Genomic DNA, 25,201 nt, shown 5'->3' with positions numbered 1-25,201 from the left:
GCGGGCGGCGGGCAGGGAGGAGGGGCGGCCATGGGCCCGCGTTTCCGGTGTGCCTGGCGCTCGGAGTGCGCCCCATGGCCCTGCGAGGTGGGCAGTGCGAGGTGGGCACTGCCACCGTCCGCACGCAGAGGCCGCATCCAGGCTCAGAGAGGGAGCTCACTGCCTCGAGCCCCACAGCTAGTGTAGCGCTGAGCGTCTCGCAACGCCCTGGCATTTTCTCCGGGGTCCGCCTTGGTGCCTTAGTTCTCAGACCCTAACAGCCTTTCCCCAGCGGGCAGCTCCAAGACACCTGTCCTTAAAGACATGGGAAAAGGGAGCCTTCCGGAGAAGGACTTGACTTGCTCGCGGTCACATACGGACCCAGCTGAGGCCTGGGGGTAAACCCTCTCCAAGGAGAGAAAGCTGAGTATCAGAGAGAGCAAGAGACCTGCCCAAGAGCACACAGCTGGTTGGCTTGCATCAGTCTCGGAACCCAGGGTTCCTAACCGTCCCCTCAGCTTCCAGATGAAAGGACCCGGGGTTAGAGGACGTTCAGGTGGGTGTCTGGGGGCCATGGTAGGGTCTGAAGAGTCAAGTGGAAGAGCTAAAGGCGATCAAAGGTGACAATTACAGGGGCCTAGGAGAGAATTTGGCAGGGTGGGCAGACAGTTGTCTTACGGGAGGAAACCAAAGACTAAATACTGTAACTTCTTTGAGTTCGGTCTCATCTCTCATTCCACGACCTTAATTTAATCCCCCGTCATCTTCACCTGGACTCACTGTCATCCTCTCCCTAGTCTTCCCCACTCGACTTGGACCCCTCTGTCCCAGTCTATCTCATTGCTACTACGGTGACTTTTCTTTTTCTGAAAGAATGATGGAATAAATGAATGACTATTTTTGCTCTTCTTAAAACATCATTCAAATATACTCACATATTTGTCTTCTTTAAAACCTTTTCTTGGCCTGCATTTCCCTTCAGCCTTTTCTCATTGATCTCTCTCACAAACAGGCATGTCCGGAGAGTTGTCTACTCATACTCTGAATATTCCACAACTAGTCTTCGTTCTTACCCATGGACAAATGAATGACTGGTTTTACTCTCCTTCTCCACTAGATCACTCCCATCAGCATTTACACATACTGCTATGGGAACTTTCCACTGACCTCTGGGTAATGTCCATATTCCTTCGAGTTCCTCACAAGGCTCTTACGCTGTGGGCCTCGTCTCCCTAGATTTATTACCAAAATACCCTTTGAGCACTGTGGGTTAACACAAAGGAATACAGGAATGGGATTGGGGGAGGATATTCCAGGTAAGGGGAGCAGCAAAGGTACAGGGGCATGAAACCACCTCAAACCACTTGGGAATGTTTGAGTAAAATTTCATCATATATCCATAGCATTTTACTATACTTTGTTACATGTCTGGATAGAAGCTCCTGGAGGTAGGGACTCTGTCTTAATTATTTTTGTATCCATAGAGCCCAGAAAGGTAAACAGCAAGCAAGGGATAACAAAGTTTGCTGAATGAATGAAAAGGAGAAAGGGTAAGTTCTAGAACAGTGATGGCGAACCTTTTGAGCTCGGCATGTCAGCATTTTGAAAAACCCTAACTTAACTCTGGTGCCGTGTCACATATAGAAATTTTTTGATATTTGCAACCATAGTAAAACAAAGACTTATATTTTTGATATTTATTTTATATATTTAAATGCCATTTAACAAAGAAAAATCAACCAAAAAAAATGAGTTCGCGTGTCATAGGTTCGCCATCACTGTTCTAGAAGCATCTGAGAGACAAGTCAGGGAGACGGGAAGGAAAGCTGTGTGGATACAAAAAGGAAAAGACCACAAGGTTGAGGTAGATGAAAAGGGAGATGGAAGCAGGACCAAAACAGAGTCAGTAGAACCTGGGCCAAGTTAAGGGAAGAGGCAAAATAGGGCCTGGCCTTAGGACCCAGGACCAAACACGTAGGAGGATATCATGAGATATTTTAAAGGTACTTACAGCCCTGATTGGTTTGTGCTGAGTCATACTCACAAAAACCTGGGCTATTAGAGTACCAGCCACAGGTGTGATGTGAGCCAGCAGCAGGACAAGGCTGTGTGCCCTGTTGACTCAATTCCAGCCCAGAATCTGGGTTTTACATCACACTCTGTGCGGGTGAATTGGGAGGATTTGATCTAGCTCCAGGCCCACTATATCTAGAGCAGGGGTCCTCAAACTACGGCCCGCGGGCCACATGCAAATACAAATATTGTATTTGTTCCCGTTTTGTTTTTTTACTTCAAAATAAGATATGTGCAGTGTGCATAGGAATTTGTTCATAGTTTTTTTTTAAACTATAGTCCGGCCCTCTAACGGTCTGAGGGACAGTGAACTGGCCCCCTGTTTAAAAAGTTTGAGGACCCCTGCTCTAGAGTGTGGACAGAGCAAGTCCACAGTGAGGAGAGATTCACAAGTCACATACAGGAAAAGGGGTCTCAAAAAACTGAAGAAATTTTACCTGGAAAGATAAATATAAAGGGTGACATAACAGTGATTTCTCTCATATAAAAGGAATTAGACATTTTCTCTTATACCTGAGGATGAAAGATACAGAGATAAATTTAGGCTCAGAACATTTTAATAAATGACGCCCAAGGCAGGAGTACACAGACTCACTGCCTAAGCCACCCCTCACTGTCTATCCACTCACCATGGGAGGCCCAGGTGTGGCCTCCCTGGTTCTGGTCCTTGTGGCCCCAGCCGGGCAGTTGCCACACCCCACTGGGCAGGACCACTGGAGCCACTCTACCCAGGAGCTGGCCTAACTACAGAGGGAAAGGTACACTCAGGACATGGCAGTGAGGGGAGTGGTGTTAATATCACCTCTGGAAAGGAGTTTTATGGAAGAGACCCCCCCCCCCCCACTACAGTGCTTTGACCAGCCAGGCTTCCACCAGAGAGGTGAGCAAGACATGCTTGGATCTTACAGATACCATCCATGACACTACAGGTCTCATGGCTGAGGAGCTGGAGTATTCACCAAAGTGTACAGAGCCAAATATCCCATCATTGGCTATACAGCCTGAAGAATTATTAACAAGGATGACAGCCCCAACCTGGACTTCCGGCCTGAAGACCAGCCCCATTTTGACATAAAGGAAAAATTCTAACGTTCCATCTGCAGGAGCAGGGGTTTTTTTTGGAAAGAGGATCAGGGAGATACTCAGGTGCTAAATCTGCAAAATAGGCTGGCCGAAGCCTCTGAATCACCTACATCTGAATAAACAGATGTTTAATATGAGATGTCCAAGAACTAGATGTGTTCAAGTAAAAGCCTGACACCTGGTAGGAATGTTTTTAGATTTCTGCCTGAGGAGGTGACCCGGCAAGATGACCTTAAAGTCCCCTTCCCATCTTGAGAATTTGAATTCCAAGTACCCAGAGTGTAAGTACCTGAGGGGCCAAGGTCTCCGTCACCCTGGGAAATATTCTGCAGGAGAAAAAGGTTACACCAGCCTCTTGAGGATTAACAGTAGTTGAAAAACTAGACAACTTTGTCCTCTTTGATTTGTAGGCGTGTGCTCAGGCCTAACTACCTGAAGGCAAATCCTTCAGCCTCTGAATACCTGTGTCCCCTCTCTGTAGAAATGCAACATGGTACTTGTTCTTTCCAAATCTGAAAAGGCCCCAGTGGTTTAACTGGTTTACCTTTCATCAGGTCTGACCCAGCTGCTTTTGAGTCTCGACTAGAGAAGCGCAATGAGTTTCGGAAGCAGCCCGTGGGGCACTCCAGGCAAGGAGACTTTATCAAATGTATGGAACAGAAGGTAAGACCTGTCCCTTTTTGTGTTATAGGCTCACCAGTGCTCTCCACCCTCAACCCAAACCTGTATCTTGGAATTGGGCTCATTAATGGGTTAGCTGGATGAACGGAACGGAGCCCCTCTCTACTCAGCTCAGTCTCCATCCATAAATGGTACCCTACTCTTTCTGGCACATCACTGTGGTCATGGAGATATAGAAGGATGGGAACGGTAGTCTCTGCTCCCAGGGATGAAGTCGAATGATCAAAGTAAGGCGCACATGGCAGTGGGCTGTAGAGAGCGGGCAGCAAAAAAGTGTTTACTAGCTATTGTTATCCCTAAATAAGAATCAAAGCTGGGGGAAAGCATGTTGAAAGCTGTGTATAGGAAAGTCTAATGCAGTGCTTTTCCAACTTTTTGACCATGACCCGCAGAAAGAAATATATTTTACACTGTAATTCAGTACACAAATAAGTATATGATTGTAACCGAAACAAAATTTTTTAAAAACATATATTTTATTGATTTTTTACAGAGAGGAAGGGAGAGGGACAGAGAGTTAGAAACATCAATGAAAGAGAAACATTGATCAGCTGCCTCCTGCACACCCCCTACTCGGGATGTGCCTGCAACCAAGGTACATGCCCTTGACCGGAATCGAACCCGGGACCCTTGAGTCCGCAGGCCGACGCTCCATCCACTGAGCCAAACTGGTCAGGACCCGAAACAAAATTTTTATAAAACAATGCTTTTGCTACATGCAGTGTACTCTTATTACTTATTTTATCTTTTTAAAACTTTGGCCACTAAATAGGACTTCAACCTATGATTTGAAAAATACTTATCTAGGATGATGCACAAAACTAGTTGGAGTGGGAGAAGCCAAAACCAGGAAGAATGTACAGTAGTCTAGGTGTGGGCTGTGTGGGCTGAAATAAGGTAGTTACAGTGGGAAATTGGGATTTGACATTGTATTTTAAAATGAGAGATGTTTCGTTTACTTGGAGAATAACTTTTTTTGCTTTGGGTATCCTAAGTTTTAAGAGAATCCACCCAGTCTTTTAATAAGTGATTAATTAGAATCAGAGCAGTAGTTAGTGGGTTAATCATTGTAAGGTTGGGGAGCAAATTCAACCTTCTATGACAAATATAATTTACAGCTTTATGTGAACAAACAACTCTACTACAAATATTTTAACAAATACAATTTACCATAATAAACTTACAGTGCTAATAATAGTTCTTTACTGTGTTATCAGCTCTCAATGTTATATGGGAAAGCTCTTTGCCCCTTTTTGTAGACAGAGTTAGAAATTCAACTTTATGATAAGATGCAGAATAAGATTTCATTATATTATGGCAACTCTCAGGTAAATATTTACTTACAGTCTTTCTTATCTAGTTACTCAGAGGAGGGCTAATCACTCCATTTCCAAAGCCTCGTCTTTACTTTGAGTCATTGGTTTCTGTCACATGAGACCCAACATCCTCTTTTGCAATAATTTTTTATTAAAAATTTTCCCTTTTCTACCCTGAAATAAAATGTAGACAATATCATCCACCTACACACATAGTTTCAGAGGGGAAAATATCAATATAGTGCCCTACCTATAAAATAAAGGAAAGTATTTTTAAATAAAATTCATATTTTAATATGTGAGTTCTTGGGCACAACTATGACCTAATGCAGTCATCAGATGCTTTTACCTATATGTGAAGTCACTGTGAATAACATAAGCAGCAAAAGCTGACTGGTGCAGGGGTACTGTGTTGGTAATTATAAGAACTCCCAAACCATGAGCAGTGTTGTAATCAGTGACCCTCATGGGATTCCACAATATAGTCTTCTCTCGAGTTACATAGTGATTGCGTTTCTGAAAAACTTAGTGTTTATTAAAGTCGTGTTTAAAAAAAAAGAGAGAGAGAGAGAAAGGAAAGGAAAGGAAAGGGGAAAAAGGAAAAAGGAAAGAAAGGAAACAGTTAGATTTCAGGCCCAGGTAATAGAAGGAAGGAAGGAAAAGAAGGAAGGGTGAAGAGGAGGAGGGGGAGGAAGGGAGGGAGGGAAGGAAGGAAGGAAGGAAGGAAGGAAGGAGGAGGAGGGAGGGAGGGAGCGAGGAAGGGAGGAAGAAGGAAGGAAGGAAGGAAGGAAGGAAGGAAGGAAGGAAGGAAGGAAGGAAGGAAGGAAACAGAGTTAAATTTCAGGCCCAGGCCATTATAAAAAGGTGTTTCACTTACAAGGATGTCTGGCTAGACACTGAGAAGTTGTCCAGGATGAGGGAAAGTTCTTCATTATGTAGAATTCATCTGTAAATTGCAGCTCATTTAGCATCCCTGTTTCTCCATAAATGCAGGTGTCACCATCCAGTCAATTATTGTGATAAAAAAGTTGTCTCCACGGATTTCAAAAGCATCTGTAGGGGAGTAGTAATGTACTCATTTAAATTTCTTACTAAGTGCTCTTAAGACTTGGGCACATAGTTTCAATTATAATTTTTAATTACCTTATTTCACTGGTTCTCAAGTTCACATTCTTTTCACATTTTAACATCTTCTAAATTGCCTTAAAATTGATCATATATATATATATATATATATACACACATATGTAATATGCAAATTAGGCCAGGATGCCATAACGGTCACGACTTGCTCAGGAGGAGGGGACGGGCACGGCCTGGAGCCTGAGAGAACAACACACGGGGGCCGGAGCAGAGACACAAACCCGCAGGCCGTGGCACTGGGCTTTTGGGGCCAGAGCAGAGACACAAACCCTCACAGGGGTCCAGCCCCCAGCAGCCCCGTGGCCGCGGTGTGCCAGCAGTCCTGCCTCTGTGAGGGAGCTGCAGAGGAAACACCTTTTCTGACCGCTCATTGGCTAAGCTTGCAGTACGCCACTCGCTTGGGTAATAAGAATCCAAGAAGGTAATCTAGGGTTTTTCCACCTCACTCCTGGAGGAAAAAACGAAGGTTTGCTGCTGGAGGGGTAAGAAATGTCATATCCTGCCCTAACCAGTTTGGCTCAGTGGATAGAGCCTCGGCCTGCCGACCGCAGGTTCCGGGTTCAATTCTGATCAAGGGCATGTACCTAGGTTGCACGCTCCTCCCTGACCAGGGCCCAGGTCAGGGCTCATGCAGGAGGCAACAATGGAAGTGTGCCTCTCACATTGATGTTTCTCTCTACCTTTCCCTCTCTTTCCCGCTCTCTAAAAATCAATGGAAACATATCCTCAGGTGAGGATAAAAAAAAGAAAGAAAGAAAGAAATGTCATATCCTATGAAAGACATGTCATATCCTATGAAAGACACATCTTGAAAATGCCTAAAGAAAGTTGTCATTTTTTCGTGGTAAAGGGACTGGAGTCTGTGTTGATGAAAACACCTTGGCGGCTGTGGCAGCTGGCAGTGGCAGCAGCAGCGGGGTGATGGGGGTGGCACCTTCCCCTGATCAGCCCAGTTGCCTCCTGAGAGCGGGCCTAAGCCGTGGAAGGATAGCACAGGATTTTAACCTCTGTTAATAGAGACTCCTGTTCATAAGCCATCAGTAGGACAACTCCTGAGAGTTCCTGGACTGTGAAAGGGGGCAGACTGGGCTGAGGGGACCCCCTGCCCCCCCCCCCGCACTGCACTAATTTTGTGCACCGGGCCTCTAGTGAAATATAAGTATAGTGTTATTGTTTAATTGGCATTATTTTCTAATACATAAAATAATGGTGCTTCTTAAAATCTGTGGTGTCTTTGATTAGATAAAATGCAATAAGTTTAAATTTTTTATTTCTGTAAGTAAAAATGGAAATGAATGAACTGGAGGGACATTGTGGAAAAAGAATACACCAGACTTAGTCATTGAAAAGTGAAGACAGGTATGCAAATGGAGGGTTTTATTTCTTTTGTTTTCACAATACACCTAAAGGTGAGTGGTAAGAAAATGAAATCAATTCTCTTTTGTATGTTTACATACAAAGGAAAGACTGCATTAGAACGTTGTCAGTGTAAAGATCTGACCAAAAAGACCAGGGTGTACCCAAATAGGTTTTCCTATACCAGTCTTTTGTCTAATTTGTGGGTATGAGTTCTATGGGCATAATTTATGAAAGGTTTGGATATATTAAAGCACAGAGTAATGACAGGCAGGGTTTTATGCAGAAATTGTTTTTCACCTTCAAATCCCAGGTGTAGCTTATACTCCTTCCCTCTGAAAGGCATGATCTTGAACTGAGAAACTGAGTGGAAGACTCAGAACAACCCATGCCCACTATCAGAAACAATTCAAAATAGGATTTCCTGACTGTGGCCTTTATCAGAGATAGTGGATTAAGAGAGAAAATAATCACCTTCAGTTGTTTTTGGCCTTTTTTGAGGGGACGTCTAATTTGATGGAAGGAATATTAAGACTGAATACTAAAAAAACTCTACAGTCTGCTGAGGATATCTGCCATCAGAAGTGCTGTCACAGATAAGAAAAAGCCTTGGAAAACAGATCTTTCCATTCCTTACCTCCTCTGAGGCTCACTGTGGAGCAGATCAGAGAGTGGAACACAGAAAACCCAAGCAGCCCTCAATTTGGGAAGGAGCCCCTTACTAGTATATCCATAATAACAGGCATAGAATGCTCTCTCAGTACTAGTAAATGCAGGTTATTAACAAAGGAATACTTTCTCATCTGTATCTCAGAAGCTATGTCAAAAAAAAAGTTTCACAACCAACAACTCTTATGAACAGTATGTACAGTTACTATATGGAGTGGAGAGAGGTGAGTTCTTAGGTACAGAATTACTAAATGAGATATTGGGCACTTCACTATCTCAGTGGTCTTTATCTTCTGAGTGAAGTATAGATTCATGTCTTGTCTATCATATATTTCAGGCAAACACTTTGGGGAAACAGCCTATGAGCAGAGGATTCACTAAGGACAAGGTAGGTTTCTAATTAAATACCCAGGTTTAAAACCACATGTAATATCTACTTATATAAAAACCCTGGGTGTAACGCGTCACAACCGAGGCTCAACCAACAGGAAGGAAGTCAGTCCTGCAGGGGTCATTTTGGCAACGGCTGTGCCCTCCTCGAGCTGTTTCCCACAAGGGCGAGGTTTGAGGCAGGAACCAGCCGGCCCTCGGAGTGTGGACGCATTGAGTCCTGGGTCCTCTTAGCAACAGCTGCACCCTCCCCGAGCTGTTTCCGGTAAGGGCGAGGTTTAGGCAGGAACCGGCCCTTGGAGCGTGGACGCACTGAGTCCTGGGTCGCCTTGCCAATGGCTGTGCCCTCCCTGAGCTATTTCCCGTGAGGCGAGGTTTGAGGCAGGAAACAGCCCTCGGAGCGTGGAGGCATATCTTTATAAAGTTTTAATACATTATATTAGAGGTCATGGTGGTACTGTTTTACCCACAGCGTCTACAGGAATTGCTGCAAATTTACTTCTCAGTGGAAGCACCTTTCATTCCAAATATAAATTACCCATTCCATTAAATGAAACGTCAATTTCTAGATTCGATATAAACAGTGAAGTTGCTAAAACTATTAAAAAAGGCCCAACTTCTCATTACTGATGAATGCACCATGGCATCCAGTCATGCTATAAACGCCATAGACAGATTACTAAGTGAAATTATGAATTTGAATGTTGTATTTGGTGGGAAAGTTCTCCTTCTTGGAGTCGATTTTCAACAATGTCTCAGTATTGTACTGCATGCTATGCGATCGGCCATAGTACAAACGAGTTTAAAGTACTGTAATGTTTGGGGATGTTTCAAAAAGTTGTCTCTTACAACAAATATGAGATCAGAGGATTCTGCTTATAGTGAATGGTTAGTAAAACTTGGAGATGGCAAACTTGATAGCAGTTTTCATTTAGGAATGGATATTATTGAAATCCCCTGTGAAATGATTTGTAATGGATCTATTATTGAAGCTACCTTTGGAAATACTATATCTATAGATAATATTAAAAATATATCTAAACGTGCAATTCTTTGTCCAAAAAATAAGCACGTTCAAAAATTAAATGAAGAAATTTTGGGTATACTCGATGGAGATTTTCACACATATTTGAGTGATGATTCCATTGATTCAACAGATGATGCTGAAAAGGAAAGTTTTGCCATCAAATTTCTTAATAGTATTACTCCTTCTGGAATCCTGTGTCATAAATTACAATTGAAAGTGGATGCAATCATCATGCTATTGAGAAATCTTAATAGTAAATGGGGTCTTTGTAATGGTACAGATTACAAAAGATTACGACCTAACATTATCAAAACTAAAGTATTAACAGGATCTACAGAGGGAGAGGTTGTTCTGATTCCAAGAATTAATTTGTCCCCATCTGACACTGGCCTCCCATTTAAATTGATTCAACGACAGTTTCCTGTGATGCCAGCATTTGTGATGACTATTAATAAATCACAAGGACAAACTCTAGACAGAGTAGGGATATTCCTACCTGAACCCATTTTCGCACATGGTCAGTTATATGTTGCTTTCTCTCGAGTTTGAAGAGCATGTGACATTACAGTTAAAGTTCTAAATACTTCATCACAAGGGAAATTAGTCAAGCACTCTGAAAGTGTTTTCACTCTTAATGTGGTGTACAGGGAGATATTAGAATAAGCTTAATCACTTTATCAGTCATTGTTTGCATCACTGTTGTTTTTATATCATGTTTTTGTTGTTTTCATATGTTTTTGTTGTTTTTATATCATGCCTCTGTTATTATATCCTTTTGTTACTGTTTATTTATTAATAAATTTATATATTATTTTCATACACATTTTACTAATTTCCTTTCATCTCTCACACTTCTATTATAGAGAAAGGGCAAATAGCAATATTAAAGTATTTCCTCTAACTAATTTCCTTTTAATATGCATGAATTTCGTGCACCAGGCCACTAGTCTATAATAATAAAAGTGTAATATGCTAATTAGACCAACAGCTGAAGAACCTTCCGGAGGAAGCCGGGTTGCGAAGGCCGAAGCAAGCCGCCGCAGCTGTGAGGACCAAGCCTCTTGCACAAATTTCATGCATTGGGCCTCTAGTCTATAATAAGAGACTGCAAATATGAACATGTTTACTGTGGTTCAGTGATTTTGTGATTTACCAACTGTGGTGATGAGAAATATTCTATGAATTTTTGTGTCCTTGGTGTGACACCTAGCATAGTGTGGATCCTGGGGATATTAGAGGAAATATAGTGATACCTTTTTTTCCTATAGGAATTTGTTTTAAAAATCAAATAAAAACACGTTTACTCTGTCATTTAACTTGCAAATAAGGAGCAACTCCTGGCAGAATGGCAGTTAAATTAAAGATAACCAAACTTTCTCCTCTTACCAGTTGCAAAGTGCTGCAGTGCTCATTGTGAGGGTGAAGGATTTAGGAAGTACCTGTACCCCCCAAGCATAGAACTGCAAAAACCTGCCCAGGCCAGGCTTGGGGGCTCACTTCTTTTGCGCATAGGAGTTTTCTTATACTTGTTCTCTGCTTATTGAGGATCTGATACACATGTTGCTTCCCACAAAGCTTACAGATAGTTAAGCTGCTTTGTTTTTTTAAATTGTGGTGCTAATTTCCTTTTATTTTCCCTTTCAGACTCTCAGTTCAATCTTTAACATTGAGATGGTGAAAGACAAAACTGCAGAAGAAATAAAGCAGGTATTGCATGAAAATGGGTGGATGTACTTTATGAAAATGTGTGCTCTGTGAACCAAATCTGAAAGTAGAAAGGACCATAGATTTCCTGACACCTCTTTCTAGCGAAAATGAAAAGTGGCCATGGATAGAAAAGTGATGAATTACATGAAAAATAGTGGCATAAGAAAACTTATCTTTCTTGGTCTCACTTCTGCATATCTAATCAACTCACATTCCCCCTTTCGTCTTCATTCCTATTGTCCACATCTTATTTAAAATCATTGCTGCTCTATACCTGGCTTACTGTACTACCTTTCTAAATAGGTTTTCCTGCTCTTATTTCTCCCACTCCCCTTATCATATCCTCACCAGTTGATTCCTCTTAAAGTTTTGCTATGGAGAAGCATAATGTATTGGTTAAGAACAAAGACTCTAGAACAGCCGTGGGCAAACTACGGCCCGCGGGCCGGATCCGGCCCGTTTGAAATGAATAAAACTAAAAAAAAAAAAGACCGTACCCTTTTATGTAATGATGTTTACTTTGAATTTATATTAGTTCACACAAACACTCCATCCATGCTTTTGTTCCGGCCCTCCGGTCCAGTTTAAGAACCCATTGTGGCCCTCGAGTCAAAAAGTTTGCCCACCCCTGCTCTAGAACCAAGCTGCCTATTTTAAATCCTAGCTCTGCCCACTTACTAGCTGAATGACTTTGATAGTTAGTTAACCCCTTGGAGCCTTACTTTCTCTATCTGTAAAGTGGAGATGATAATAGTACTTACCTTATAGAGTTATTTGGGAAATTAAATGAGTTAATATTTGTAAAGCACTTTAAACAGTTCCTGGCACAGAGTAAATGCTATATTTGTGTTTTTACTTTTTAAAATTTATTTTTTAATATATTTCCATTGATTTCAGAGAGGAAGGGAGAGGGAGAGAGTGATAGAAACATCAGTGATGGTAAAGAATCACTGATTGGCTGCCTCCTGCACACCCCACACTGGCATTGTGCCTCCAACCCAGGCATGTGCCCTGACCGGGAATCGAACCGTGACCTTCTGGTTCAGAGCTCTACACTTGACCACTGAACCATACCAGCTGGGCCTTCAAAGCACTCTTGATCTGTCCTGCCTCTTTGGTCATTTCACTACTATTTAAATGTTCACGTCTATGATTCTTTTCTCTAATTCTATCTAATAAAGAGGTAATATGCAAATTGACCATCACTCCAACACACAAGATGGCCGCCCCCCTGTGGACACAAGATGGCCAGCAGGGGAGGGCAGTTGGGAGGGACTAGGCCTGAAAGGGAGGGCAGTTGGGGGCGATCAGGCCTGCAGGGGAGGGCAGTTAGGGGTGACCGGGCCGGCAGAGGAGGGCAGTTGGGGGCAACCAGGCCAGCAGGGGAGAGCAGTTGGGGGCAACTAGGCCTGTAGGTGAGGGCAGTTAGGGGCAATCGGGCCAGCAGGGGAGCAGTTAGGCATCAATCAGGCTGGCAGGGGAGCGGTTAAGGGGTGATCAGCCTGACAGGCAGAAGCAGTTAGGGGCAATCAGGTAGGCAGGCAGGCAAGCGGTTGGGAGCCAGCAGTCTTGGATTGTGTGAGGGATCCCAGATTGGAGAGGGTGCAGGCTGGGCTGAGGGACACAACCCCCACCCCCACCCCCTGTGCACAAATTTCGGGCACCGGGCCTCTAGTTAGATTGTAATATGCTATTTATTGGCATTCCTGTAGTTCCATGAGTTGTGTTTTAGATATATTGAGAAAATCAAAATAATAAAACCAGTATATGTGTCAGATATTGTTCATGCTTCATATACACTATTTCATTAAATTCTAATAACTACTTTGTAAAGTAGGTGCTATTATTCCAAATTTACCACTGAGGAAACTATAGCTTAGAGAGATTAAGTAACTTAGTAAGTGGTAGAGCTAGAGTTATTTGGGGAATTAAACATGAGACTCAAACCCATGTCCGTTTCATTCTGCATCATATTCTTTTATGGGAAGTTGTGCCAATTGCCATGGTTTCTTTTGGGTGCTACATCATTCATTTTCAGCAAACATTTATTGAATACCTATTAAATGTCAGTCTCTTTGCTAGACATAGAAATAAATGAGAGAATCCCCTACTCTCAAGGAGCTTTAACCTGGTAGAAGGACAGCACAGGATTTTAACCTCTGTTAATAGAGGCTTATGCCAAGTCTCAAGGAGACCTCAAACTGCCTTTGGGAAGAAGTGCCAATGGAAAGTAGACACCAAGCATGTCCTTTAGTGGGGAAAGAAGCCAGGCCCGAGACTCCTGATCATATGACAAATATCATTTAGACCTATAATTTTAGATACAAATTTGTGTTTGTTAAAATAATTTTGAGTGACCAAGTTCAACTATGTTAGGAAGTATCTACCAATCTCATGTATTTCAGTGTTGATTCATAAACTACCTACTAATATAAATTAAATAAAAATAAGTAGGATATGCTATCCTTAAAATGAGAAGACAGTGTTCTGACGTGAAAAATAAAAACAAAGCAACCTTAGGCTGTACTGATAGAGTGATTTACCCAAGTCCTAGGAATTAGCAGTCCTTCTGTGCTCTGTGTTGGCTAGATCACATTTTAATGGGAATGTTAACCAAGCAGAGCAGCTTTAAAAGAGGCGGGTCCATTCTTCAACACCAGTTCAGATGTCACTTTGGCTATGATGTCTTCCCCTGCTTCTCTGCCTTTGCTAATGTTGTCATTCTCTGCTTAGAATGTTCTCTTATCTCCTTCCTTACCTCTTTGTCTTCCCAGACTCCCTGTTCACCTAGCTAACTCCTGATCATTTTTCAAGATACATCTCAAGTGTCCTCTCCTCTAGCACTCATTCCCTAACTTGGGTTAAGGGCTCTTTGTTGCCCTTAGAGCACTTTGGCTCTGGTTTGCATTGTAATTCTGTTGTGCTAAGCACAAACCTAAATCATTTCAGCTTATCTTCACAACAATCCTGTGAGGGTGATACTATTGCTGTTTTACTGATGGTTATATTAGTTATTTTTCAGTAACTTGCCTACAGTAGCATAGCTAGAAAATGATTGGAGCTGGGATTTGTATCCAGACCTGCCTGACTCCAGACTCTGGCTTCTGAGTGACTGATGTCCTACTCTCTGAGAAGGCCCACAATTGGCTAGGGATTTTGGGTTTGGGGAAGGAAAAGAGAAGATATGAAAAGAAAAAGAAAAAAAAGAGCTTGTCTATTATATACAAGGCATGTCTTGAGAGAAATGATTAACAAGGTCATAGACTCCATTTCTCTGACAGGAATTTGTTATTAAGAGTTACAGTTTAATTATCTAGAAGAGTAGATGGTATTAAATCTTTTTGTAATCATGTACTAGTAATAAAAGAATTACTCTGGGTTTTCCTCTCTGTTATCAAATTGTATGTTACTGTGAGTAATGAAAGCTGTCATCATTTCTTGGTGCAGGTTGAAAAGATTACCCACATGTCACAGACATACTCTCTTTTTTGTACAGATTTGGCAGCAGTATTTTGCAGCAAAAGATACAGTCTACGCAGTTATTCCAGTAAGTAGTTTGGAGGGAAAATGAAAGTGTTATAGCATGAAGGTCAGGTCTCTAACCTTAGCAGGCAGTTGCCTTTACTTTTCCTATGTTTATTGCCTCTTGAGAACTTACGCTTATAGCTCTGAGGGTTTTTATTATGCCCTGAGTACCAAAGATTGGAAGCTCCATATGGTATATTTATAGCTCTTGTTTTCCCTTATTCTGGTTTAGAAATGTCTCTTTGAGTCAAGTCTCTGACAAGGGAGTGTGGTGTAAGTTCATGTTGCTGAGCAATTTCCAAGTCTTTTATTTCTTTCTAGTGTTTCCCAAGCTATTGGAATTTAACACAGGGCCTCTAGCATAGGTTTCTTCCTTTCTTGTTTATAAGTGACCTATACATGAGCTGCCTTGGAGCCTCTTCCTAATCTTTTTCTGACATTTCCCCTTACCAAGTGGCATTTTCTTGTGGGGTGTTTTGGTTTTTTTTCTTCTTAAAATTGCTGTTATGGAGATAGATTCTCTCTCGTCACTGCTTGACCATGAAGCAACATTTGATGTACTGGTGTATCAGCTAGTTCTTTCATTGTTCTTCCCGGAAGAGGAAATAGCCTAGGGTAAGTTTATATCAAGCAGTGTACACCAAGCTTACATGCGTAATTGTAAGATTAAGGAGAAAAACGTATAGATGGAAAAATAAAGCCAGGCCTTTTGGTTGTTGTAACGAGTATTGTTATTTTTTTTCTACCTCTTATACATGTATACCCTTCCCCTTCAAAAGTTCAAAAGCCAAGGGACCTGTACTTCTTGATATTTTAGGTCTCTGATACTGGCTCAGTGTTTGAATGGGACTTTTTAAGCCTTCCCTCAGACAGACTTAGTGACCTGATGTCTCAGACACTTAGCAGAGTCCCCTGGAGAGTTTGGAGCATTTAGAGTGTACACGGTTCACAGCAGATTCTGACACTGAACAGCAAAGAATACATCTGGTTTTTCCTCTCTGTCATAAGAGGCATTTGTAAATGATGAAACTTAGATTGTTTTAGTTGTATTTTAGTTCTGGAGTCCAGTTTTGGTGAATTTAAGTGTCATTGTAGCTTTTTATGGGGTTTTTGTTTGTTTGTGACTTTTATTCCTTTCTAACCTACAGGAAAAGAAGTTTGATTTGATCTGGAACCGGGCTCAGTCCTGTCCAACAGTAAGTTTCTGGATTGCTTATCAATGCTGCAAATAAGGATGTTTTCTAACTGATCTCTTCATGCTCCATACTATTTCACGTTATAGTTCTGTTTACTTAACAAAGATGCTTATAGGTAGATTGTACTATTTAGCCTTATGAAATAATGTGAGTTTGGCACAATAAGCCTGGCTTTTTCTGAGCCCTTTCTGATCTGGATCTTAATCAACAGTATAAATAAATGTTGGATATAGAACCTGAGACCATAGTAATTTCAACTTCCCTTAAGTGTCTGTTTTATTATGAATTTTCTTTTCAGTTTTGGCCATGCTATCCTGATTAGATGTACCTAAAAGGAATTATGAAATTGTTGCTGTAGTAATGAGCTACCAGAAGACCTAAGGGAAGGGAATAGGTGAGGTGGGCCAGCTGACTTGGTGTTGAGAATCATTTCTAGGATTCTAAAAAAATTTTTCCAAACATTGCCAAGAGAAAATTAAAAAAAAAACAACCTCGAAGTAAATGGAGAGATATATCATGTTCATGGACAGGATGACTCCATATTATTGTCATTTCTCCACAAATTGTAAAATATAATCCCAATCAAAATCCCAATAGGCCTTTCTTTTAAAGAAGTTGACAAGCTGATTTTAAAAATTTATTTGGATATCCAAAGGACCTAGAATAACAAAACAATTTTGAAATAGAACAAAGTTAGAGGACTTACATTATCTTATTAAGACTTATTATAAGCTGTAGTAATGAAGACAGTATGATATTGGCATAAAAATAGACCTATAGATCAATGGAACAGAGTAGAGAATCCACAAATAGACCAACATATATGTGGTCACTTGTTTTTCAGCAAAGGGACCACGGTAATTAAATGGGGGAAAGGATACTCTTATTCTTACCTCACCCCATATTCAACAATTAACTCAAAATAGATCATAGAACTTAGTGATCTTGGGTTTAGCAAAGATTTCTTAAGTACATCATAAAAAGCACAAACTATCTTAAAAATTGATAAATTGCATTTCATTAAAATTTTCAATTTTATACCCATGTTCATAGCAGCATTAGTTGTAATAGCCAAAAGGTGGAAGTAGCCCAAGTGTCCATTGATAGATGAGTGGATAAATAAAATGTGATGTGTGTGTGTATAGAATAGAATATTATTCAGCTTTAAAAAGGAAGGATATTCTGACACATGCTATAACATGGATGAACCTTGAAGATATTATGCTAAGTGAAATAAGCCAGTCACAAAAGGACAAATACTGTATGATTCCACATTTGTATGAGATACTTAGTGTAGTCAAATTTATAGACAGAAAGTAGAATGGCCAGGGACTGACGGGGAAAAGGGATAGGTAACTATTGTTTAATGAATATAGGTTTCAGCTTGAGAAGATTAAGAAAGTTCTGGAGATGAATGATAGTAATGGTTGCACAACATTGTGAATGTACTTAATGACACTGAATTGTACACTTAAAAATAGTTAAAATGGGAAAAAATAGTTAAAATGATAACTTTTTTGTAATGTATATCCTATCTAATAAAGAGGGAATATGCTAATTGACCCTCACACCATCACAAAGATGGCAGTGCCCACAGCCAATAAGGGGGAATATGCTAATTGACTGTCCTACCCTCAAAGATGGTGGCGCCCACAGCCAATAAGGAGGGAATATGCTAATTGACTGCCACACCCTCAAAGATGGCGGTGCCCACAGCCACAAGATGGCGGCGCCAAATCCCCTCAGCCCCACTGGGGCGGCAGGCACACGGCAAGGCTGGGCCCACCTCCAGGTGGGCCCGGCCGCTCCACGTGCCTGCCTCCGGAGTCCCCTAGTCCCCTCAGGGCCCCAGCCATCCAGGGCCAGCCTGAGGTGTAGGCAAGCCTCAGATGTCAGCCGCCCAGGGCTGGCCCGAGGTGCAGAGGTGTGATGGGGCATCACCTTCCCCTGATCGCCGGGTCGCCTCCCTCCCCTGAGGGCTCCCTGACTGAGAGAGGGCAAGCTGGGCTGAGGGATTTCCCCCCCCCCCCTCAGTGCATTGATTTTCATGCACCGGGCCTCTAGTTTTACCATAAAAAGATTAAAAATTTCTACCTCTCAAGAGATCTTGTTATCAAAATGAAAAGATAAGCCACAGACTGGGAGAAAATATTTGCCAGACATATATTGACAATGACTGGTATCCAGAATATATTAAAAACTCTTACCACTTAATAAGAGGACAGGTCACCCGATTAACAAATGGGCAAATGATTCAGACAGTTGACCAATGAAGTAGAATGGCAGATAAGCACCTAAAAAAGTGCTTGACATCATTAGTCATAATGGGACTGCAAATTAAAGCCACAGTAAGGTACCACTAATGTGACTAAAATTAAAAAGACTGACCATACCAAGTGTTGGTGAGGATATGGAGCAACTAGAACTCTCATATTCTTGATGAGAATGTAAAATGATACAACCACTTTGAAAACATTGTGGCAGTTTCTATAAAAGGTAAGCATATACCTGCCATACTACCCAGCCATTCTGCCCCTAGGTATTTTCCCAAGAGAACTGAAAACACATGTACATTCAATGACTATACACAAATGTTCATAGTAGCTTTATTTGTAATGACAAAATACTGAAAATATCCAAGTCTACCACAGTTGAATGAATAAAAGAATTGTGATGTGTGTACATGTACACAATGGAATAATATTCAGGAATTAGAAGGAATGAACTATTGATATATACAGCAATATGGATAATTATGGAGAGAAGCCAAACAAAAAAGAAGTATAGATTGTGTGAGTGGTTGCTTAGGGACTGTTGAGGAAAAGGTATGAATTACAAAGAGACTTTTTGGAGAAGATGTTCATTATGTTGTCCTAACAAGGGACCAGCTATTAGATAGGCACTGAGGTTATCTCATCCTATATAATAAAAGGGTAATATGCAAATTGACCCTAACAGCAAAATGACCAGAATGACCACTGGACCAGTCACTATGAGACGCACTGACCCCCTCTCAGTCCCTTCCCCCGGCCGTCAGGCACCAATCACCCAATGGCAAACGGGAACCGGGGATGGGTGGCAGCAGGGGTCAGGGTCGTCTGCGGGCAGCTGGGGAAGATGGCCCTAATCGCAGGCCAGGCCTAGGAACTGTACCCATGCACGAATTTCGTGCACCGGGCCTCTAGTCTAATAATAAAGAAACACCCTGAGTGGTTGGCAATACTGAGACAATTCCATGACTAATGCTTGTTGGATTAATTATGCTTTATCTTCTGGCATCAATCTCTCCACCACTCATCCCCATTTCTAAACATCTCGAGCATAAAACTAATCATCTCTTGGTGTTTAGAACTGCAGTATTAGCCTCAGATGATAAAGTATGAAGTGATTATAGTAAATGGAACAAAAATTAATTCAGCAGCATTAGGAAGTTTAGAAAGTGAAAAAGATCCAAATATTCATCAATGGAAGAATAGATAAATTGTGGTAAATTTCTATAGTAGAATTCCATACAACAGTGAAAATTAATGAATTAGAGTTATAGTTATCAACTTGGATAAATCTTAGAAGTATAATGTGAAATGAAAAATGCAAGTTGCAAAAGTATACACATAATTTGATATGATTTATGTTTAAAACATGCAAATGGTACTGTTCTTGTTTATGGATATGCACATACACATTAAAAGTATTAAAACTTGATTTGGTAGCTGCTTGTGCCATTTTGTTTTTAAATATATGTCATGATGAAGGATTCACTGTCTATTGAAAGGGAATGGCAGTCAGCAAATGCAGGATAGATGTTACTCAGCAGTGGGATTGGAATGAATTACAGGGAGCTTCAGTTGGATATCTAATGCTTCTTTCTTAGGTGGGTTGAGAAGTGTATATACATATGTTATATTATTATGTATGAATTTCATAATTTTAAAAAATATTTTCAACCAAACATGGAAGAAATGGAGTGAATGATACAGGTGGTTGGACATAGAGGGAATGATTTTATTTACTCATCTACCTCCTTGTGTATTTGTTTCCCACAGTTTCTGTGTGCACTACCAAGAAGGGAAGGCTATGAGTTCTTTGTAGGACAATGGTCAGGTACTGAACTCCACTTCACTGCACTTATAAATATTCAGGTAGGTGGCTTCTGCTCATCCACTAGAGCAGTGGTCCTCAACCTTCCTAATGCCGCGACCCTTTAATACAGTTCCCCATGTTGTGGTGACCCCCAACCATAAAATTATTTTCGTTGCTACTTCATAACTGTAATTTTGCTACTGTTATGAATCGTCATGTAAATATCTGATATGCAGGGTATATTTTCATTGTTACAAATTGAACATAATTAAAGCATAGTGATTAATCACAAAAACAATATGTAATTATACATGTGTTTTCCGATGGTCTTAGGCGACCCCTGTGAAAGGGTTGTTCGACCCCCAAAGGGGTCGCGACCCACAGGTTGAGAAACGCTGCACTAGAAGAAAGAGGCCTACCCCTTTGTGGGATCCTGAGCCCTTGCTGAGGCTTGAGAACACAGAATATCTACAGACCCCCAGCAGTATTTGCTGTGGCATTGACGAATTTCATACTTGATATGTTGGACTAGCTTTCCAGGCCCTATTCAATACCTGAAATTGGCAAAGACCCAAAACATGTTCTCTGACTACTTCGAGCTCTCTCCTGTCTCTTCCCCAGATCTCTAAAACATTTACTGTATGTGCCTCACTTAACAAACATGGGTACGTTATAATGGTGGTCTTAAGGTAGGCTCCATGTCTTATTTGAGTTTTATTAATCAAGTCAGCACTTCCCATGGTGCTATGTAATAGTTTCCATCCCATAGATGTTTTTTGGTTTGCTTCCCTCCTCCTTTTTTTTTAAATTCCAAAATATTAGATTTAGTTTGATCCAAAGCATTTGAAGCTCTTTTTTAAAATAGATTTTTACTGATTTCAGAGAGGAAGGGAGAGAGAGATAGAAACATCAATGATGAGAATCATTGATTGGCTGCCTCCTGCACACCCCTACTGGGGATCGTGCCCACAACCCGGGCATGTGCCCCTACCAGGAATTGAACCATGACCTCCTGGTTCATAGGTCGATGCTCAACCACTGAGCTATATTAACTGGGCTGAAGCTTTTAAAATAAGTCAGTATTTCATATTAAATCATAACTAAGATTGACATTCTATATTTAGAGGCCAAATCTGGCAAAAACAAGCATGTATGATTTTGAAGTTGGGGTAAAGGGAGCGCAAATTAGAATGAGGGGGCAGCTTTCACTTTGTTATTTTTCAATTCTAACAATCATTTATTGGGCACATACTATAATAACCAACATTTAATATACTTACTATGTGCCATTATCATTTAATCCTCACAATTATCCCATGAGTTATTATTTCCATTTACTCACTGCTAGTAAGTGGTAGACCTGGGTTTGACTGACTCCAGGTAATTGACTCCATAGTCTTTGAACTTACCCATTATGCTGTTGTGTTGGAAACTATGCTAGAACCTAGATACCTATGAGCCAAGGTTCCTGCCCTCATGAAGCTCATATTCAAGTATAAGAAAAAAATCCAGAAATAGAATTATAATCAAAATGACCAATATAGTAGAAGTATGTTCAAAAGCACTGAGAGGCTAACTATTTAAAGTACCCTAGCAATACTTAGATATTGATAATTAAAAGGACTCTTGCTGGAATTTTAGAGAGGAAACCCAGAAATTTTTTTTGAATGTATAGTCCTCTAACACTATATGGGGGCTTTAGCTTTGAACCCAGCTTCTCTTCCTAGCCTGGATTAAGGTCTGGTTACTATCCTGTTCATTCTTCATGAAATTATGGTATTCTCATGCTTTTCTCCCTACCTCCCACCCAGCTTTTATTTTAAAACTGCACATTGCAAATCTGGCCCATGTGCAAACTCTCCAGCTGTTTGCTACAGCTTAAAAGAGCTCAGTCTTCAGAGCCAGCCAAGGGGAGTAGATTTCAGCTGTGAAATGCACTAGTCCATAAAAGTGGCAATTACACAGGCATATTGCTTTCTTTAGAACTTTATTTGGTAGCTGCTTGTGCCATTTTGTTTTTAAATATATGGCCATGATGAAGGATTCACTGCCTACTGTAAACATTTTCTGGGAAAAGAGCCAACCCTTTTTCAATTGAAGACACAAATAATGCTGTGCAAACTGTCACTTCACCGTGCCTTGGCAGGCCCAACCATCCCCAGTCCTCAGACTCACTAGACACCCAAGGGGCTGGTAAGAGCCAGAATTTCCTCCAGACTCCCTCTTGCTCCGAAATTGCAGTTTTGTTGTGGTGGTACCTTATTGCACCTTGATAAGTGTTCTTCCTTACAGACCCGAGGGGAAGCTGCGGCCAGCCAGCTGATTTTATATCACTACCCTGAACTTAAGGAAGAAAAGGGCATAGTACTGATGACAGCAGAAATGGATTCTACATTTCTGGTAAGAATCAATTGTACCTCTGTGGATTTACCTGGTAGCCCTGAAAGTAATATTCTTCAGCAAAATTCAGGAGAAGTAAAATTTGAGATATCTACATGTATTTGTTTCTTACTTAAAGTTGACAATAACAAGGTCTTGCTCAAGCTTTTGCAAGTTGAAGTTAGTACAGATCCTCAATCATTTCTTCACAATTTGAGGTCCAAACGCTCTGAAAACATTCTGCACTTTTCTAAAACTCTGACTTCAAAACACATCAGGCCCTAGGGGTTTTAGATAAGAAACTGGACAAGTAAATGGCTTCTTAAGGGTAGGGAATAGTTCAAAGTCTAGAATAGTGCTTGATCTTTTATCTTCCACACTGTTCACATACACAACATTCCTCATACATAGTGATTACCCTTGCCCCTTTTCCCATTCCCTGGATAGAGCATCAACCATATGCCCATAGGTAATGATATCCATTATGTTTGTTCTCTCCACGTGTCTAGGGCCAGGAGCAGTTTTATGATTACTGTACAGCCTGTTTGTCTAACCTTTGCTCATTTTAATCTCATTTATCTGGCAGCATTTAAGTTCAGGATGGCCTCAAGATACTGGCCACTTTCATGCCTCTTTTCCCTGAGATTTTTCATTGCAACACCCACTTATTTTTCCCTTCTCTCTTACCAGCGGCATACAGGGAAGGAAGTGGTGTAAGTTCCTTGGCTAGTATTGGCACTCGGCTAGTATTTCAGCCATTATTACAATAGCAGTGAGTCCCAAGTCTTGGACACAGTTGGGACTCTACTTCCCTGTCTATTAGTCCTGAAACTGTTCAGTCCCATTTCTCATATTCTTACTCCCCCCCACCACACTCAACTGGAAGGTACCTAAAACCCTATCCAGAAGAATGGAGTTGCCATTAACTGAGGTAAACAGGATCATAGAAGCAAAAGGTTTGGAAGGAAGATCAGGAGCTCAGTTGTGGGCATTTTAAATCTGACATGCCTATTAGATTTCCAAGTAGTAGGCAGTTAGATATGTGAGCCTGGAGTTCAGAGCAGAGCCCAGCGGAGATGAGGAAGCATCAACAAAGATTATTTAAAAGGAACAAGTCAGTGATGTAGGCAGAAAACTAAGATAGTAGAATGTCCTGGAAACTGAGATAACATGTTTCAAGAAACAGGGAGTGCTCAACTGGCCAAATCTCACTTTCTGGTAGGAAATGAGATGAGGACTGAGAATTTAGTACACTTCACAAAATGGAAGTCATGGGGTACCTTTATAAGGGACATTTCAAACAGAGCAGTAGGATAAACACATAATTGGAGTGCATTTAAGAGAGTATAGAAAGAAATTAGAGTAAGCATAAACAAGTCTCTGAAAGGGTTTTCTGTGAGGGAAAGGAGAAGATTGGGACAATCACTCCCCGGGGGGGGGGCGGGGTGAGTGGGAGTGAGAGTGTTTTTTTGTTTTGTTTTAAATATGGGAGAAATAGATTTGTATGCTGATGGAAAGATCCAGTAGAGAGGGAAATATTGATAATGTGGAGAAAGAGGAGAGCAATGTTGAAGTAAGATTTTTGAGTGGGTAAGTCTGGGAATGAGGAAAATATAAAAACAGGAGAGAAGCCAGGATATAAGGACACAGTTAAATGGATAGAGGTGGTAGTAGCCTATAGAAATTCTCTCTAATTTGTTTAGTGAAAGGAAAGGCCCGTCATTAGCTGGAAGTGAGGATGGAAGAATAGGTGTTGGGCATTATAGTGAAAAAGAGAACGTCTGAAATTGTCTAGGACAGGAGTCACCACACTGTAGCCTCGGGGCCAAATCCAATCCACTGTCTGTTTTTAGAAGGCCCGTAAGTGAAGAATGTTCTACATCTTTAAATGGTTGGTGAGGGGGTAAGGGAGCCTAAAGAAGATGAGTATTTCCTGACCTGTGAACCTGTGAAAAGTATATGAAATTCGAATTTTAGTGTCTGTGAAAGAGTTTTATTTGAACACAATAAATAGCCATGGTTATCATTTACCTATTATCTGTGGCTGTTGTAGCTCTGCAACAAAGAATTGAGTAGTTGCAACAAAGATTATAGAACCCATAGAGCCTAAAATATTAACTGTCTGTCCCTTTACAGAAGCTGTATGCCTACCTGTGGTCTAGGAAAATGGAAGAGAGAATAGCTGTGTGGGTACAAGCACAGAAAGAGAGGGCTGAGAGTTTCATTTAACTAGGGTTATGGTTTAGCCAAGTGGTATAATGAAGTAAAATAGGAACCCAGAAGTTAAATGTAAAGGCAAAGGAGTGATTATAATTGTTGACCATGGAATATAAACTGGATAAAGAGGGAAGCGAAAATGTAAGGGAGGTTAGAGACAGAATTGTGAGTCCTAGTGGAGTTAAAAGATTTTTGAAGTTGGGAGTGTGCTTAAATGATAGGAAATAGTAGACCAAGGGTGTTTAGGTGCTTCAAATTGAGATTTGGAGGGATATAGTTACCAATAATGACAAGGTTTAAGATTTGACCAGAGGAGTAAGGGACATAGAGATTGCACATTTATTTTCTGGTCTTCAGCGAAGCACAGCCTCTAATTATAT

The 25,201-nt window shown here is 41.0% G+C and overlaps 1 protein-coding gene across 3 annotated transcripts in view; it reads left to right on the top strand.

Annotated features, from left to right (window-relative positions):
- The first annotated feature begins 185 nt into the window (after window positions 1-185).
- ATPAF1 (ATP synthase mitochondrial F1 complex assembly factor 1) overlaps window positions 186-25,201 on the top strand; it is a 34,705-nt gene continuing 9,689 nt past the window's right edge. Inside the window, exons 1-8 of one of the 3 annotated variants that reach the window (XR_001347933.2) lie at window positions 186-599; window positions 3,690-3,798; window positions 8,638-8,688; window positions 11,362-11,424; window positions 14,921-14,971; window positions 16,098-16,145; window positions 20,189-20,284; window positions 22,518-22,625. Coding sequence is in view for 2 of the 3 variants with exons in the window: in XM_006087276.3 (XP_006087338.3) it covers window positions 505-599; window positions 3,690-3,798; window positions 8,638-8,688; window positions 11,362-11,424; window positions 14,921-14,971; window positions 16,098-16,145; window positions 20,189-20,284; window positions 22,518-22,625 (621 nt within the window). In the remaining variant the exon portion in view is untranslated. Of the gene's footprint in view, window positions 600-3,689; window positions 3,799-8,637; window positions 8,689-11,361; window positions 11,425-14,920; window positions 14,972-16,097; window positions 16,146-20,188; window positions 20,285-22,517; window positions 22,626-25,201 lie in introns of those variants that run through there. The other 2 variants (XM_006087276.3, XM_023752744.1) reach the window with 2 other exon arrangements.

The sequence above is a fragment of the Myotis lucifugus genome, unplaced genomic scaffold (genome assembly GCF_000147115.1).
Source record: "Myotis lucifugus unplaced genomic scaffold, Myoluc2.0 scaffold_37, whole genome shotgun sequence".
Lineage (NCBI taxonomy): Eukaryota > Metazoa > Chordata > Mammalia > Chiroptera > Vespertilionidae > Myotis > Myotis lucifugus.
This window is presented reverse-complemented; position numbering and strand designations above follow the sequence as displayed.